Source organism: Podarcis vaucheri (assembly GCF_965113315.1).
Source record: "Podarcis vaucheri genome assembly, chromosome: 2".
NCBI lineage: Eukaryota > Metazoa > Chordata > Lepidosauria > Squamata > Lacertidae > Podarcis > Podarcis vaucheri.
In genome coordinates this window covers 19,443,647-19,462,141 of record NC_138760.1, presented here as the reverse complement: position 1 = coordinate 19,462,141, position 18,495 = coordinate 19,443,647, and the positions used below count along the sequence as shown (strand labels likewise).

The following is an 18,495-nucleotide window of genomic DNA, read 5'->3' as shown; positions in this document are numbered from 1 at the left end:
TCACTGTAGCCGTCAGTTTAGCTCGGCAATAGGCATAAAGTATTGTTGCTGAGGAGTGCTGTGGCTTGCTTCAAGCGGATGACGGGGTGGTCTGGAATCAGGCAAAACAAGCTGGCAAGGAGTAAAACAAAGTGAACAGTTGATCCATGTCTAGAGTGTAATGTTCTGAAAGAACCACCACTGGCCTTCAAGCAAAGTTGACTGCAGTGCTTGAGGCTGCTCATAAGGGAGCGATGGTATTTGGCTTGGGTACGGGTCTTGAACACAAGGCAGGGTAACACAGCTGCTCTCCCGTGCATCTGCCTCTAGCTAGTTTTGCTGTAGCTAGGAAAAGGCAAAATAGCCCAGTTGCTAGGGAACTGCAATTCACAATCCCATTTGTTCCAACTTCATCAAAGTGGCCAGCCTGGAGGTAATCATGACTCCTGGAGACTGCTGCATACCCCGAAATATTGGCAACATCACTTGGGTGGGGTTGGGGTGAGAAAGCAATATATGTAAAGAAGATTTTTACTTGTACTAATCTTGTCTTGGGCTGTATCTGCTCAAGTACTTTGAAAATCTGTGGAATTTCCATTGGGCATTTTCAGCATTAATGGCATACGAGTTATTTGTTAAGTGCTCAACAAAAGTGAAAATGTGGGTGCAGAAATAGTCATTGTTTGCTCACACATGCTCATCCACAAAAGCAAATGCTAGAACACTGAAAACCATTTCATGCTGAGTCTTTCCCTTTCTTTTCCCCTAGATTTGCCAGCAAAAGCAAATCTGCAACCAGCATTGGACGCCAGGGTAATTTTTTTGCCTCTCCAATGCTGAAATGAAGCATGGTTTCATACTGAACATCATCCTGCAGTCCGATTATGAACAGCTGCAATAAAATCTGAAATTGTTCCTTTGCTTGTTCCCAGCAACATTGCGTACTAGGATCAACTATATACCATTTTCAGTTAAGAGACTTTATTTTTATTCTGCAGTGTATAGTATCTATTGCCATATTACATTTATGAGAAATAACTGGCAAACCCCTATATAAATAGGGAAACTTCAAAAAGTTCTTTTTTAAATGTTTTCTGTAGTTCGGATATTATCTCCACCTGTTCAAAGCACCCCATTATTGTTTCAGTTGTTCATTGTTGTTGGCAGTGATACATTTTTGCACTAGCAGTAATCTTCCTTGTTTCAAAGAACTGTTGTGCATGTTGCATGTTTCCTGGTTAGTCTCTTTTTATTGAAACCAATGACTTTTAAGTGAGTAAACTCAGAAGTTGATCATGTGAAAAATGGAAACCCAGTGTTCCATAGTGCATTCTTGAGCTTCTTCCTTGTGCACCAGAGGAGGGCACAGAGTAAACAATAGGATACTGAACTGAGCATCTTAATCTTCACCTGCAACCTTTCAGAAACCTGGCTTGGATTATTTTAACTGCCTAGATTGCTGATAAAAGCATGTGTTAAGTGTGGAAACGTTTTAGTCATGTTGTAGCCAGTTTGGTTTTACCCTTGTATTTATTTTCTATAAAATCCTGGGCTTTTAGCAGGATACTTAATGGATAGAAGATGAACATGTTGTTTGTTTGTTTGAGATGCAATGGAAAACTCAACCAGTTTAGTTTTTCCCACAAAGGTTTGTCTTACCAACACTTGTAAACACACCACTGATTTTGCAAGAGTGTCATTTTGTGTTGTGGCCCATCAAAAAAAAAGTTAAATTGTATCTTAACATGACCCATATTATTTTGTGGAGTATTGAATTGTATTTCCATAAAGTGTGTCAATTTTCAGGTTAATGTTTGCAAGTGCTCAGTGTCTCCCCCAAATGCAGCAGCGTTGCCAGTCCATCAGATTAATAGTTTTGTACTTCCCTGTTTGCGCATAACATTTTAACCATGGTTTAGCCCAAGCAAAGTGCCCAAGAAAAACAGGGCTCCTGGCTCCCTCCTCCTGGGTGGGCAAAAGAAAGACTTCGCTCGCATTTACTTTCATTTTCCAGAATCATGGCTTATTGCATACGAACCAGAGATTGTAGCAGAAAGCAAACTGTTCAGTTTCTAAACAAATAACATTCAAGCCATGGGTTTTGAAGCTGGCTAGTTTAACTAACAAGCTTGTTTTGAACCACAATCTCTGCCTTATATGTGACAAGCCATCGTTCTTTAAAAATAAATGTAAACACCATCAAAGTCCTTCTGGTTTTATGACATAAGCACTAAACTAAACCATGGTTTAGAATTATGTCAACCAACCCAAAGATTTCCAACGGCCATTTTCGTCGTACCATGCTCAGAGCAGTGGAAGATGGGAATAAATGGAAAGAACACCTGCAATTCCTATATCTCATTGAAAAAGGCTTGATTAGGAAAACCAGCCTATGTTTGTTGCTGTTGCATGTTTTCCAGCCTATGTTTGTTGCTGTTCAGTGCAAACTGTCCTTTATCATTAAAACAACTGTAGACAAGTCACTTGAGTTAATGCAGTTATTTTTTGTTATATGGAGCCTTCTCAATAACTTTTTAACGACAACTAAAAATATTAAAACTCTTAGATCATCTTGCTCAGTTTCTGGAATGACATGTTGAACTAAGGTTAACTTATAAGCTACATTCCCCTATCTTTACTTCGAAGTGTTCTCTGCTTCCTATAACAGATGGATATCTGCTCTGTGTTCTGTTGCTCAGAATGTTAATGGAAGTGGAACCCATTTTTAAGTCCTCGACATTTACACCAAAGAACAAGGATCAACAGGAAGCTTGGCAGAAATAAATGGCCTGTTTTTGCAATGAAAATGGGGGGGGGGAATAGTCCCCATAGGATCTGCTGTTGGACACTTACTAATTTGCTCAAATATTGCCTAGAGTTTGGGTGGGTGAGAGATCCAAGTTTGCAGGTTAACTCCAAATTAGACTAAAGAACCGCCAAAATTGATCCCTTGAAACGAGGCACAAGGGCAACAGAAGGGGAGATCACATTCAGTAGAAGTGCAAAGTAATGTATGTACGGCCAGAAACCTTGAAATTCTCATACAAATGCATTCTCCTTGGTAGTTATAGTTATTTTGAGGTTAACCGTAGAAAACAACTACCGTATTTTTCGCCCTATAGGATGCACTTTTTCCCCTCCAAAAATGAAGGGGAAATCTGGGTGCGTCCTATGGGATGAATGCAGGCTTTCGCTGAAGCTTGGAGAGCGAGAGGGGGCGGTGCACACCAACCCCTCTCGCTCTCCAGGCTTCAGGAAGACATCTGCAGCCTAGGCAGCCCTGCGAGAGTTCCCGCAGGGCTGTCTAGGCTGCGGATAGCAGCCTGCTTCCCAGAGCGCCGGGCGCGCTGAAAGCAGAGCGCCCGGCGCTTCGGGAACACATCCGCAGCCCAGGCAGCCCTGCGGGAGTTCCCCACAGGGCTCCCCACGCTGTGGATAGCCCTGCCGCCAGGCGTGAGGAGCGCCCTGAAGCAGAGCGCCCCTCGCGCCGGGAAGACATCCAAAGCGTGGGGAGCCCTGCAGGAGTTCCCCGCAGGGCTCCCCACGCTGCAGATAGCAGCCTGCCGCCCAGAGCGAGGGGCGCCCTGAAGCAGAGCGCCCCGTGCGCCGGGCAGACATCGGCCAGCCCCACAAGCTCGGGGAACAGCAGGGAGGCGCAGCGCCGCCATCCCGCTGTTCCTCAACCTGGTTCAGTTTCCCCGACCTGGTTTTGTGGGGGGAAAATTTCCCCTTTATTTCCCCCCCAAAAAAAACTACTTGCGTCCCATGGGACGAAAAATATGGTATGCTGTAGCACAAAAAAGGTGATAGGAAAAAAAGTAAAGAAATAGCATGTTGCAACCACGGTTAAAAATAACTAGGAGTATTCTTCTCCCACACAAACACTGTATCCTGGGAGGTAGAAAAGTGCAACTAAAATGACTTTGGGGTTCAAGCCACTTTTGCAATGAAGCTCTTGATCTCTTGAGTACAAAAAGATAGAAGAGACAGCAAAGAGTTATCTGTTAAATAAGAACTTCTGGCACTTCATATTGGCTTGAATTACAGTTTCAGGTCAATCATAGTTTACTTCATAGATGTAGCTTATGGAATTTATTGCCACAAAATATGGAGATAGCCAGTAACTTTTTAAAAATAGGTTTATGAAGGGAAGAATTATCAAGTGCTGTAGGTTCCTATTGATAAATTCAGTCTTGATCAGAGGAAATAAACTGCCCATGCTTATCATGTCGCTGCTTGAATTTCACAGTCTTATATGGCTATGGTTGGAGACTTAATGATGCTAGACTCAATAGAAATTTGGTCTGGTCTAAATTTTTATTGCTGGTGGTCCGGCTTTTTAACTCCACCTTGTGTGCAGTAAGAGCAGATAGCATATTTCGGGAAGAATGTTACACAGAACCAAAACCCCACAGCAATGAAAACAAATCCAGTTTCTTCCAATCCTACTTCCTCAGAATGTATTTTGCCCTCACAGCTGAGGATTCCTTCTTCAGTTAATTGCACTACTTTACAGCCCTTTTAAAATGCATGTGTTTTTTGGGGGGCGGGGAGTATTGGGTAGTTGTTTTTATTTTGATTATATATTTTGTGGTTTTGTATTTTTATTTTGTTCTGTGAACTGCCTCGAGACCTCACGTTATAGGGCAGTATATAAAGCCACTAAATAATAATACAGTAAGGAATGTATACTAAAATGTAGCAAGGCTGACTGAGAAGCAACAAGTCTTTACTTAAAATTTTCAGTCTAAAGAGACTGCTGCAAAAGAATCTCCCTCTAAAAGCATGCCCTGCCTGTCAGAATACAGATTTCAAGGGGTAGAGGGCAATAACTAATACTCTGTAGTTGCTGGAACAAACTCTAATTACCAGCAGTACAGCTTTATCAAAGCCAGAGGTTTTATAAGGGTGGCTTTAAATAAAAATACAAAAGGGAATGTTGACTTTTCTACAAAGTTGGACAGGGGCAGAATGGCTCCGCCATAGCTGGTGCGTTATCTGCTGCTAACCCAGCTTTGGCAGGTTATATTCATACTTCTTTCTACAAAAGGTGAACTTACTGGCTATGATCTCCTCTTTTCTCCGTACACTGGATTATTGGGATTAACGCCTCAGGCAGCTAGGCAAGGGGCACCCATTTACCAAGAAGAGAGCAAAGCCTTCCAGCTACTTTATGTAATTGAAGCTAAAAGACCAGCACTGCCTTCTAATCTCAGATTAAGTGTTTTATGCCAGACATTGCTGTTCCAGGGCAACGAGGGAAATGCTACTGATGTAACGATAACTAATCGACTACTCTGCGTGCTGAAACACTGGCACTTGTTCCCTGAGGAAGGGGGCATATGAAATAACTGCTCCAAGGGTTAGCGTTCACAGTGGTCCCCTTAGCAACCTGGGCCTTCTAAATTATTGGATTACAGTTCCCATCCTCCCTGACTACAGGCCATGCTGGTGGGAACTGGGACTCCAACATCTGGAAGGCCAGATATTAAGCCACCCAGGTCAGTGGCTGCCTCTGCATGACAAGCAATTTGCATATACAGTGGTACCTCTGGTTGCGAATGGAATCCGTTCCGGAGGCCCATTTACAACATGAAAAGAGCGCAACCCGCAGCGGCGCTTCTGCGCATGATGCGATTCGGCGCTTCTGCGCGTGATGTCATTTTGCACACATGCGCGAGCAGCGAAACCCAGAAGTAACCCTTTCCGGTACTTCCAGGTCGCCGCAGGACGTATCCCAAAAGAATGTAACATGAAGTATGACTACCACCTTACAGCACAAGTTGTGGAGCTTTCATCACATAAAACACAGGCTTTAGTTAAGGGGGTGGTTTTCAACCAGTATGCCGTGGCATCCTGGGGTGTCTAGAATGATAGTCGTGGGCAACATGGGCCTTTGTCCCTCTTTCCCTCCCTCCCTCTGATGCCCTCTTGCATCTTTACCTCCCAAAGGCTTGCGTGGCCTATCAGTTAATATCTTGACCCTGCTCCACTGAATTGAATTTTCAGCCTTCATGACATAGGGAAACGGCCAAGTAAACAGCTATTTTCGTGGAGGAGAGTCAAGATATTAACTGATATGCATGAAATTTCAGATATAGCTATATAATCCCTAGGTAAAGGTAAAGGGACCCCTGACCATTAGGTCCAGTCGCGGACGACTCTGGGGTTGCAGCACTCGTCTCGCTTTATTGGCCGAAGGAGCCAGTGTACAGCTTCCGGGTCATGTGGCCAGCATGACTAAGTTGCTTCTGGCCAACCAGAGCAGCGCACAGAAACACCATTTACCTTCCCGCCAGAGCGGTACCTACTTATCTACTTGCACTTTGACGTGCTTTCGAACTGCTAGGTTGGCAGGAGCAGGGACTGAGCAACGGGAGCTCACCCCGTGGCGGGGATTTGAATCGCCGACCTTCTGATCGGCAAGCCCTAGGCTCTGTGGTTTAACCCACAGTGCCACCCACGTCCCTAGTGTGGTAAGATAAGACCTTTGGAGCAGGCATTTAAAAAAAAGTTTTTTATAAGCCACCCTGGTGTGCAATGCCTGCCTGGGAGCCGAGTTCCCAGCGCCAAAGGGGAGCCTTTCCTCCATGCAGGCCTGGTAGTGCCCATGGCTGCCTCTCAAGGTGAGTTAAGTTGTCTGCCTCATGTTCACCTTTGGCAAGTCTCTTGGGCTGCTAAGGTTGGAAGCATCCTCTTCCCAGGCCCCTGGGCATGAGGAAGCACCTCTCCAGAAGGGAGAGTGTTCGAAAAGGGGTGAGGGCTGCCAGCTCTGCAGGCAAGGGGTGACACAACTGGGCTCCCACAGCTCAGAGCACGTTTCCCCACAGAGGAGCCTTAGAAAGAACGCAGTTTGTCAAGGGAGCCATGGACTCAGAAAGGTTGAAAACTTGTGGCTTAAGCCATTGCTTGAGAACAGCCTGGGAGCTAAACACTAACGCCACGGCTGTGTACAATTTAAAATGGTCCCCGTGCTACAGCTGTTTTGTGTTCAATGTCCCAAAGAGCGTTTCTCTGATCACTTCAAGCTGATAGGCCACAGCACAGGAGTCTTCTGCAAGTAAGCCTGAAACGCCGCCTCTTTCCCCCATCTCTTCATGGCTGCTTTTTCGAGGATTGGAATCCCACTGATAAAATTGAGCAAGAACCACACCAGCAGCGGTGAGGTGACGCTGAAGTATTGCCAGCCACGTAGTACTGGGGTGGCCGACACAAAAAGTCCTGTCCACAGCAAGATCTCGCCCAGGTAGTTGGGGTGACGGCTGTAAGCCCATAGACCACTCTGGATAAATTTCCCCTAGGGATTTTAAAATAAAAAGTGTCAGTTTTATTGTGCAGCCTAACTCCATAGCTGGTTCCAATTACGAAAGAAATTCACTAGTTGAACATATGTGCAGAATTCGGTCGGCTTATCCAAATCAATATCAGTGAATACCCACATACTAAGCAGGATCCCTTTTCCTGCCTTGCTACCTTCAGCAACTAATATGCATTGCCAATTCCAAAGCTAGCATCCCTATTAGCAAGATTGCTGTTATCACAAAGAGCCAATCTCCCCATGCTTGATTGGCTAAGATTTCCAAAGCAAGATTCTGCCTAATGAAGTGTCCCTTTTTTGTGAGAACATAGCTTTTCCTAATTGGACTCTTAGACATCCTACATTAAGGAAAAGGTATTTCAGTGCAGAGATGCGAGTGTGTTGTCTCTTAGCCCAAGCTTTATTTGGGTGGCTCTGCAAGCTGTTATTAATGTAAGAAGAGTAAAGAAGTTGGAACCATGTCTACCATTAGATTTATTTTCCTCTCGTTTGGTCTGTGTCTTTGATTCTTGCTTTGCCAGAAAAGCTAGCTTTTGATTGGTTTAAATGCTTCAAACGGATAAAACCATGTTACATCTAGGTAAACTAGCAAATCATGTTACATCACCAGTTGAGTTGTACATCTAGTCTCTGTTATGCATGTGAGGTCAATTCCTCCATCCACAATCAAGTCAATGGATGGCAGCGGTCTTACGAATCATTGACCTGGCATTGCGCAACAGCACCTTAAGGTCATGTGGGACACCCTTGTTGAGACCTGTATTCTTCTGGTCAGGACCAGAGTAGCAGACAGGGATGGTCTTCAGAGAACGACTAAACATGCCTCCTTGATAATGACATGGTCTGGTCCTAGTGTACAAACTCCTCCTGCCTGTGAGCACTGGGATCCTGTGTCCTATTGCATCTCCCCCTATAGTCAAGGGCTCCCTAAAGCCAATATAGCAGAGAACCTCACAGCCATTACTCACAGCGTTGTCAGGGTTGCTTCTGAAATGCCACTTCTGTTGGTCAGCTATAGCCTCTGTAACGAACCCCACGGCCCAAACGCTCCATCCAAAATAGTCCCAGAATCCAAGGGGTTTCTGGTGTTTCTCCAGGTTCAGCAACAGAGTGGGAAGCAATGTTACAAACACCCATATGCCTGTCAAAACATGAAGCCAGGATAGAGTAGGCAGCATACATTTGCAAAAACAACAGGACAGACAAGACTGCGCACTTTCGGGAAGCTTTTAATGTTTGGTGTATTATAGTATTTTAATATTCTTTTGGAAGCCGCCCAGAGTGGCTGGGGAAGCCCAGCCAGATGGGCGGGGTATAAATAAATTATTATTATATTATTATTATTATTATTATTATTTACTTGGGAGCAAGTTCCGTCTTACTCCTGAGTAGAACTGTGCTGTAGGCCTGTAACTTAGCAGCTGCGCCCAGAAATATTATTATTTATTGAATTTATATACCATCCTATACCCGGAGTTCTCAGGGCAGTTCACAAAACAAAATCAAAATGTAAAACTGCAAAATATATAATCAAAATAAAAACAACCCAATAACCCCCCCCCCAAAAAAAACCCACATTTAAAATGACATAGGATGTCAATCAAATCAACCAAAGGGCTGGTTAAAAAGGAACGTTTTTGCCCGGCACCTAAAAATGTATAATCTTTTCTTCCTCTTAAAATGTCATCACATTCCACCTTAAAGTCCAAAGTCCCATTAGCAAAGTCCTGGTTTGTATATGTTCAAGTGCATCCTGCGTCTTCTGATATGTTCTGTAAGCTAAATTCTGCGATCTGAATAAATGTGACTGCTTGGGCACAGGTTCCCCCCACCCCTCTTCTGCTAACCAACTGGAAGGTGCTCCCCCAGAACATTAAGGCACACTAGACCCATTGATTGACGCAAGTCCTGCTCAGTTCTGGCTTCTGATTGTTAAAGACAAGCACCACTAAGAGAAACAACAACTAGAGTGAAGCTAAAAGATGTGAAGCACTGAAAGCCAGCAGCAGGGGAACGAAAAGCCCATCAAAGCAACAGTGACTTCCACTGCTTAAGGAAAAGGCACAGAGGGAGCCTGATGGATCTTGATGAGAAGAACATTCCAGAGCTAAATAAAAACCATCTTGCATTCACCCAGTGGCTATCCTGAGTTGGCCTCGGAATTTGATCTGAATTCTCAGGAAGGTCCATATTACAGCAGGCAGCTCCTAACAAGGGTTACTGGACCTAACCCATTCATAATAATAATAATAATAATAATAATAATAATAATAATAATAATAATTTATTATTTACATGCCGCCCATCTGCCTGGGTTGCCCCAGCCACTTTGGGTGGCTTCCAACGAATTAAAAACATTAAGCACAGTAAAACGTCAACCATTAAAAACTTTCCTATACAAGGCTGCCTTCAGATGACTTCTAAAAGTCAGATATAGTCATACCTCATTTTACAGACGCTTCAGGTTGCATTTTTTCGGGTTGTGGACCGCCGAAACCCGGAAGTGCCAGAACGGGTTACTTCTGGGTTTTGGCAGTCGCGCATGCGCAGAAGCGCTGAATTGCAACCCGCATGTGCGCAGACGCGCCACTGTGGGTTGCGGATGCTGCAGGTTGCGAACATGCATCCCGCACGGATCACGGTCGCGACCCGAGCGTCCACTGTAGTTGTTTATTTCCTTGACATCTGATGGCAGGGTTTCCATAAGGTGGGTGTGACTGTTGAAAAGGCCCTCTGCCTGGTTCCCTGTAACCTCACTTCTCGCAATGAGGCTAACAGCCAGAAAGTCTTCAGAGCTAGATCTGCGTCGGGGCTGAAAGATGGAGGTGGAGAAACTCCCTCGGGTATATGGGACCGAAGCTGTTTAAGGCTTTAAAGGACAGCACCAACTCTTTGAATTGTGCTCAGAAATGTTCTGGGAGCCAATGTAGATCCTTTAGGACCGGTGTTCTATGGTCCTGGCAGTCACTCCCAGTCACCAGTCTGGCAGCAACGTTCTGGATTAGTTGTAGTTTCCGACTCACCTTCAAAGGTAGCCCCATGTAGAGCACATTGCAGTAGTCTTTAGCGGTTTCAAGGTTAGTAGAACCATCTCTTTGAGCCCGGAAATAAATCACATGGCACACTAAGCATGTGTAAGTTAACTTGTTCAATGCTTCTGGCCAAATTTCACTGGTGAGGGGATATAGGTTTCAGTTCCAAACTATCTACAACTTCACCTTGCATTGTCCAGTATAGGAAGAAAGTGCCTGAGTGTTCTCTGACGCCGTTGAATCGCCTGTCATGTCCCTCCTTCAGGATCCGTAGGAAGAGGAAAAGCCCCAACCTGAGAATAGCAGAGATAATTGAACATATTTGAAATGGTGTTCATCATTACGTGGAAGCAACCAGAGCCTTCCTAGGCCTCAGATAACAGCTGGCAGTGCCTGCAGCTTTGTGATTGCCACATTTTGGTGACTCTGGTCTTCTGTTTCAACAGAAGCCTAATAAAACACAAATATAGGAGAAAAAGCCATTTCTGGCATGGAAATAAGTCATGGGGAAAGCTATGTGCAATGCATTTAAAAATCAAAAAACCTGTACTAAAGAATAATGCTGCAACCTGAACAAACTAAGCAAATCCATCTGATTGTGCGTAATTATTCGGCATTTTTACTGTTACAAATAATATGTTGCTTCTGGGAGGGATAAGAACCTTTGAAGAAAACTCGAGCCCTGCCACCGCCACTGAAAATTGCACCGAACAACAACTCTGATTTTAAATAGGCATTGTCCACACACTGTCAAACGTATCTTGACAACTATAAGGGCTAGAAATTTGTTCCTTTTTTGTCATTTAAAAAAAGCAACACAGCATGATAGCTAAGATTCTCGGGAAACCCAACCCCTACTTGTAATTCTGTGCTTGTGCAAAATCACAGCATAAATGCAGCCCACTTCTGTGGGATCATAGCTGGAGCTGCAGCCATAGGCTGAGGAGTAAATCAGTAAGAAGTGACCGGATTTTAAAAGCCTTTAAAAATAAATAAATGCAGTGCTTTGATTTTTACATTCAGTTCGAACAACACTGTTAACCCCAGAATAGCATTCATTGGCAATTCCATCAGGCTCTCCTGGCTGCAGGCACACGAGTCGAGGTGATGCATCGTGGAATTGGCTCCAACTCATTGCTGCCTCTGAAACAAATGCACAGCTCATTGGAAACTCACCTGAGGCCCCAAATCGTCACCAGCCCTGTCTGGACCTGCTGCCGAAGATGGTGTGCGTTGCCCCATCTGAGGCTCAGGTGCGCCAGCAAGATGAATGTCCCGCTTCCTAGAGAGACAGAAACAGCAACATCAGAAGCTAAAACAGGCAAAAGTCATCACAGGGGCTCTTGAATGCTTCCCTGGTGTGAGATGGGCCTTGCATTTCATAGAATCGTAGAATTGTAGAGTTGGAAGGGACCGTGAGGGCCTCGTCCAACCCACTGCAATGCAGGGAGAGTTCACCTGACACGAGACTCAAACCCACAACCCTGAGATTAACAGTCACATGTTGGCAGAAATGACTGGCAAAATCCGAGACCAGGGAGAAGAAATGGTGGAGGAAGATTGGAAGAAATTTAAAGACTATCTGCAGAAATACTGTAAAATTAATGAATGTTAAAATGATGTTGGACTGAAAAGAAGTGGTTTTGGTAATAAGGTTAATAAGAATAGGTAAATATAGATAGTTATACGGATGAAAATGTATAGTTATAATAGGTTAAGTATTAGAGCAAAGTTAAATGAAAGAGGGTAAGGATTTGCTGAAAAGACTTGGAAAACGGGAATACAAAAGGGGAGGTGTGAGGAGGTCAAGGAAATAAGCAAATGAGATCAAAGATGCTGAAAAATGGATTTATTCTTTTTTTAAATACAGTGGTACCCCGCAAGACGAATGCCTCGCAAGACGGAAAACCCGCAAGACGAAAGGGTTTTCCGTTTGCGAGTTGCTTCGCAAGACGAATTTCCCTATGGGCTTGCTTCGCAAGAAGAAAGCCCATAGGGAAATCTCCGGGGACCTCTTTTAAATGCTGGCGGTGGGGAGCAAAGCCTCCCCTCCCCTCCGGCCTTCAGAAGAGGTCCAGGAAGGCCAGCGGGGGCCGAAAGGCTTTGCTCCCCACCGCCAGCATTTTAAAAGCAGTCCGGGATAGCAGGGAAGCGCTTCCCGCTATCCCGGACGGCTTTTGAAGGCAGGCGGGGGGAGCAAAGACTTTCGCCCCCCGCCCACCTTCAGAAGAGGTCCAGGACCTCTTCTGAAGGCTGGCGGGGGGCGAAAGTCTTTGTCCCCCCTGCCTGCCTTCCCAGAGGCTTTAAGATCGCCCCGGACAGCGGAGAAGTCCTCCGCTGTCCTGGGGTTTTTTAAAATGCTGGGGGTGGGAAGAAAAGCCCTTGTCCCCCCCCCAGCCTTCAGAAGAGGTCGGGGGACAGACTGTCCCCGGACCTGGTCTAAAGGCAGTTTCCATAGGAACGCATTAATTGATTTTCAATGCATTCCTATGGGAAACGTGCTTCGCAAGACGAAAAACTCGCAAGAAGAAAAAACTTGCGGAACGAATTAATTTCGTCTTGCGAGGCACCACTGTATTTTTTTTCTTCTTTTTTTCCTATTTCTTTTCCTTCTTTCTAGGTTGCCTTTTTGTCAACTTTCTTGTTAGTTTGTGTTTGTTAGTTTTTGTTTGTTTTTTCTTTATGTGTAATTTTTTGTATAATCTCAATAAATATTCTTTAAAAAAAAAAAACAGTCTCATGCTCTACCGATTCTCCATCCTTGTACTGAGCTATCCTCAAGGTCTGTAGCAGGGAAACATTAATAGACTCCTTTAGTGCAGGGGTCAGCCAACTTTTTCAGACCTTGTGAGGGGCCGGACTATATTTTGAAAAAAACAACAATGAATTCCTATGCCCCACAAATAACCCAGAGATGCATTTTAAATAAAAGGACACATTCTGCTCATGTAAAAACACACTGATTCCCAGACTGCCCGTGGGCCGGATTTAGAAGTTGATTGGGCTGGATCCGGCCCCCGGGCCTTAGTTTGCCTATCCATGAGTAAGAGGATGCTATATTCTCTCCACCCAAGTAGCGGCGACTGAATACTACTGTTTCATATTCCACTACATCTAATCGCTATCTTACGGATATTAGCCATTTGCAGCTTCTACTTGATCTCTGGCGTGCTTGCTCTATAGAGCTGCCGTCTTAGAAACACGGCAGTGCTTTCTCTTTTTGGAATCTGAATGCTATTCTTATATTCCGGCCTGCCTACCCCACCCCACCCCACTAGCTGATTATGATGAAAATAATAATAAGAAATGAACATAATTTAAGTGTTTGGGTACAGAGGTTCTCAATGTTTCTAAGGAGAGGGCTGCACAGACTTCCCACAACTGTACAATACTATGATCTGGCCTCAGTTACAATAGGCCTCTGACAGAGCTGAACACACTGTTTGTGAGCTAAAAGCTTTCCAGTCCTAGGGGGCATCGCCAATCGCTCCACGGGGCGCTGGGAAGCCAGCTATTTGTGTGCAAGTGGTATACCATACAGATTAGGCAATATTCACCCCCATAAAGGCAAAGGGTAAAGGGACCCCTGACCATTAGGTCCAGTCGTGACTGACTCTGGGGTTGCAGCGCTCATCTCGCTTTACTGGCCGAGGGAGCCGGCGTACAGCTTCCGGGTCATGTGGCCAGCATGACTAAGCTGCTTCTGGCGAACCAGAGCAGCGCACGGAAACGCCGTTTACCTTCCCGCCGGAGCGGTACCTATTGATCTACTTGCACTTCGACATGCTTTTGAACTGCTAGGTTGGCAGGAGCAGAGCAACGGGAGCTCACCCCATCGCGGGGATTCGAACCACTGACCTTCTGATCGGCAAGTCCTAGGCTCTGTGGTTTAACCCACAGCGCCACCCATGTCCCATATTCACCCCCATACAATGGCTCCAAGTCTGTTAAATCTCCCAACAGCCCTTGCAAGCAGGGCCAGAAATCAAGGATGATGGGACTGCAGTTCGGCAACATGAGGAGGGCGATACGTTCCCGGCGCCGGCTCTAAGGACACCTGCTCATACCTTTTAAAGTCAAAGCTGAAAGGGGAAACTGGTACCAAGAGCCATCTAGTCCAGGGGTCTGCAACCCGCGGCTCTGGAGCCGCATGTGGCTCTTTTACACCTTTGCCGTGGCTCCGAGGCGGATACTAGCGAGGGGAGGAGGCGCATTGTGCGCCCTGACACTCCCCACTGTGGCGGGCGCTGTACTGGCTGTGACGTCGCATGGGGGCAGTGCGTGCGTTAGTCACGCACCGTCCCGACGTCACCTTCCCGCCCACTGTCAGATCGGAGGGCAGCGGCACGCATGCAGGTCTATATTTGTTTTAAATGTCGCAATGGTTTTGCGGCTCCCAGTTTTTTTTTCTTCGGAAACGGGTCCAAGTGGCTCTTTTTGTCTTAAAGGTTGCAGACCCCTGATCTAGTCCAACCCCCTTGCAATGCAACTTGTCATTGCACCAACTTCGCCTCTGTGACGTTTATCCCTGGTTACTGGAAGTCTCCCTTCGGGGCGGACTTTGGTAATATGGAGTGCTGAGTGAGGACAAAATTTGGTGCCAAAAAAAATGGCGACTGTAAATATTTATTTGGCACCCTCTTGCTAGAAGTGCATGCTCTCAACGCACTATGTCACAGTTGTGGCAACTTATTCCTGTCTGACAAGGGTCTAACTTTGAGTAGGTACCCATATAAATATTATTATTATTATTCACCCCGTCAGCTCGGCATCCTGTACAGAACCACTCTCACTGCCCTAAATCCGGCATTGCTCCCTTCCGCATCAGCTTCCAGCATGCTACCCTATCCAGCGGTACCTCGGGTTACAGATGCTTCAGGTTACAGACACTTCAGGTTACAGACTCCGCTAACCCAGAAATAGTACCTCGGGTTAAGAACTTTGCTTCAGGATAAGAACAGAAATTGTGCTCCTGCAGAGCGGCGGCAGCAGGAGGCCCCATTAGCTAAAGTGGTGCCTCAGGTTAAGAACAGTTTCAGGTTAAGAACAGACCTCCAGAACGAATTACCGTAAGTTCTTAACCCGAGGTACCACTGTATATCATATGCTCTAAAAGGCCAAAGGCAGCAGGGACAAAAGGGATTAATTTCCCCCTTGGCTGTTGAGACAATATGATCCCTCCCAGCAGCCCTACTTATTTTGATCTGTCAGCGAAGGCTTGTTCATGTAGAAACCACTCAGTAGGGTCTGGTGCTTTATAACCTTGGCTAGCGCAATACTTTGACTTAACCAGGCTTGGAGTCCTTTAAATAACAGTGCCTGGAGCGCAGTTTAATCAATGTGAGTCAGTGAGTGCAATTCTCAGCACCCTTCTTTGCTTCTTGTGGGACCCCAGAGAAATTTGGGGTGCTGATGACAGGGAAGAGTTGAAGGGGCCCGTAAAGAAAAAGTAACATTTTTTTGCCCGGAAGAGCTTGCTAACTATTTGGTGTCATTTGGGCTGGCCTGAATAAAGGTGGCTGTGGACTTTATTAACAGCCTTTCCCCCTTTTGCTTTTTTAAACTGCGCCTGTGTTACTTGTCATCCCAAACGGGTATTCTTGGTAGTGTCGCCCGCCCCGTGGAACGCCCTCCCACCAGATGTCAAGGAAATAAGCAACTATCTTACTTTTAGAAGACACCTGAAGGCAGCCCTGTTTAGGGAAGTTCTTAATGTTTGATTTCTTGCTGTGCTTTTGGAAGCTGGTCAGATGGATGGCATATAAATTAATTGCAATTATTATTAGCAACACAGCCTTGATTCCGAAAAAGAAAGCGGGGAGGGAATGAGCGGGATCTGGCAGTTTAATTCTATTTATTTATTTCATTTATCGCATCCCGAGGGAGGTTAATGCGCATTTACATGGACTGGAAAGCAAGGTTTCTCGCAAATACGAGAGGCGGGCAGAGCAGCGAAAGGGGAGCTGCAGCAGGTCGGAAAAACACGGGGAAGCGCGGCCGCACCAGCCGCCCTGCAGCGGTCAGATCGCTTCCCCACGAGGTCCGCCAGCAGATCCCGCGCCGCGATCCATCCCAGGTCGGACCCGGAGCCCCGAAATCCCCGCTCACCCGCCAGGTCGAAGAACTTCTCGGTGCGCAGCGCGGCGGCGGCCGCCCACAGGCCCCACTGGAGCGCCAAGTCCACGGCCGCCAGCCAGGCGAGAGGGACCAGCGCCATGGCGAGCGGATGTCCCGGAACGCGGCGCGGATAGAACCCTCCGAAGTATCCTAACTGGGCGCCGCCAATCGCCGGAGGGCGGCTCCGAGTCGTATCCAATCGGCAGTCGAGCACCGCCCCCATGGGGAGGAGCACGTGGGCGACTGAGATTGCTGCACTCTAGCTGTTGACCGGAGGGTTTTATGAGATTAGCAGCAGCGTTGTTCTCCTCCTCTTTATAACGCTGGCGCATTTGTGGCTAGGGTAACTTTTAGTATTTGCAGGAGATCAACGCAGGGGGTCGATATCAGGGCCGGATTTAGGTTTGATGAGGCCCTAAGCTACTGAAGGGATCGGAGCCCTTTATATGTCCAGCTGCCCTTTGTCAACAACAAATTGTCGCTGTTTGTGTGTGTTGAATAGATGCCGTATGGTCATTTATGGACCTAATAGGTATCTAAAGCCCTTTGCACTTGCAGAATGTAGGCACCCTATATATAGAAATGAGCAAACCAGTGATATTTTAGGGAGCAGGCGGCAGGGCCCATGACTTACATCATAGGAGCCTACACAACACAAAACACTGCTGCTGTATGTAGGTTTTATTTTATTTCTTTTTTATCTTATATTTTGGAAATATACATCCAGGTGTTGTTTTTTCTTTAAATCCCCCCCCCCCGCAAGAGAGTGGGACCCTAAGCTATAGCTTGTTTAGTTTATATGTAAATCTGGCACTGCAAGGCTCCATCAACAGAAGTCCATCGTCCCCGATCAAGGGAATTAATAGTACCACTCGATCAATTTATCATTTCTTGTGTTTGACTAAAAGCTGCCTCAAATCCAGCCACAAAACCAGCAAATCCAACTAAGAAAGACCCTGAAATAAGCAACCATTTACTATAAATCAAATTAATGAATCCCCTGCAGAGTTTTTTATGTGACTAACACAAATACGGTACTTTTAGCGGCTTTTGCAAATAAGGCTGTTTTTATACCGTATGTGACAAGCAGGTGACAGTCAGATAATTGTACCACTCTATTAAGCCTGTGGTAAAACCACACCTGGAATACTGTGTCCAGTTCTGGGTGCAACAGTTTAAGAAAGAATTAAGTACATTTCTGGGCACAGTACAAAGTTTTGGTGCTGACTTTTAATGCCCTAAACGGTCTTGGCCCTGTATACCTGAAGCAGTGTCCCCACACCCATCATTCAGCCTGGACACTGAGGTCCAGCTATGAGGGTCTTCTGGTGGTTCCCTCACTACAAGAAGTGAAGTTACAAGGAATCAAGCAGCGGGTCTTGTTGGTAGTGGCGCCCACCCTGTGGAACGTCCTCCCATCAGATGTCAAGGAAATAAACAACTATCTGACTTTTAGAAGACATCCGAAAAGTTTTTAATGGTTGATGTTTTACTATGTTTTTAATATTTTGTGAGGAACTGCCCAGAGTGGTGGGAGGCATATACATATTATTATTATTATTATTAATTAATTAATTAATTAAATTGATAAGCTGGAATGTGTGCAGAGGAGGGTGGCTAAGATGATCAAGGGTCTAGAAAGCAAGCCTCAAGAGAAACGGCTGAAAGAGCTGGGTATGTTTATCCTGGAAAAGTGGAGACTGAAGAGAGATGATGGCCATCTTCAAATAGTTTATGGTTTGTCACATGGCTAGGACTGGAACCAATGGCTTCAAGCAGTGGCGTAGCGTGGGTTGTCAGCACCCGGGGCAAGGCAAGTAATTTGCGCCCCCTAACCCGTGGATTTGCGCCCCCTAACCCTAACCTCCAGATGTTGCGCCCGGTGCGCCCGGCCCCCCCTGCACCCCCCACGCTACGCCACTGGCTTCAAGTTATAAGAAAGCAGATTCCGACTAAACGTCAGGAAGACCTTTCTGACGGTAAGAGCTGTTCGACAGTGGAACAGGCTGCCACAAGAGGTTGTAGACTCTCCTTCCTTAGAAGCTTTAA

The 18,495-nt window shown here is 45.9% G+C and overlaps 2 protein-coding genes and 1 long non-coding RNA gene across 6 annotated transcripts in view; 1 reads left to right on the top strand and 2 right to left on the bottom strand.

Moving 5' to 3' along the window:
* RACGAP1 (Rac GTPase activating protein 1) overlaps positions 1-2,462 on the top strand; it is a 67,300-nt gene extending 64,838 nt beyond the window's left edge. For all 4 annotated transcript variants that reach the window (XM_082212523.1, XM_082212524.1, XM_082212526.1 and 1 more), the window contains exon 17: positions 749-2,462. In XM_082212523.1, the coding sequence (XP_082068649.1) occupies positions 749-824 (76 nt within the window). In that variant the 3' untranslated portion in view covers positions 825-2,462. The remainder of the gene's footprint in view (positions 1-748) is intronic.
* Positions 2,463-4,052: 1,590 nt separating this feature from the next.
* Positions 4,053-6,704, bottom strand: LOC309526665. The gene is made up of 2 exons (XR_014216810.1): positions 5,755-6,704; positions 4,053-5,528 (listed from the first exon to the last, which is right to left on the bottom strand). It is a non-coding gene; the product is annotated as an uncharacterized lncRNA (long non-coding RNA).
* Positions 6,705-6,857: 153 nt separating this feature from the next.
* LOC309526571 (uncharacterized protein) lies at positions 6,858-16,597 on the bottom strand. The gene is made up of 5 exons (XM_082212830.1): positions 16,438-16,597; positions 11,506-11,611; positions 10,516-10,622; positions 8,266-8,438; positions 6,858-7,276 (listed from the first exon to the last, which is right to left on the bottom strand). Exons 1-5 carry the CDS (start codon positions 16,544-16,546, stop codon positions 6,998-7,000), a joined length of 774 nt encoding a protein of 257 aa, XP_082068956.1. The 5' UTR covers positions 16,547-16,597; the 3' UTR covers positions 6,858-6,997.
* Positions 16,598-18,495: the final 1,898 nt, after the last annotated feature.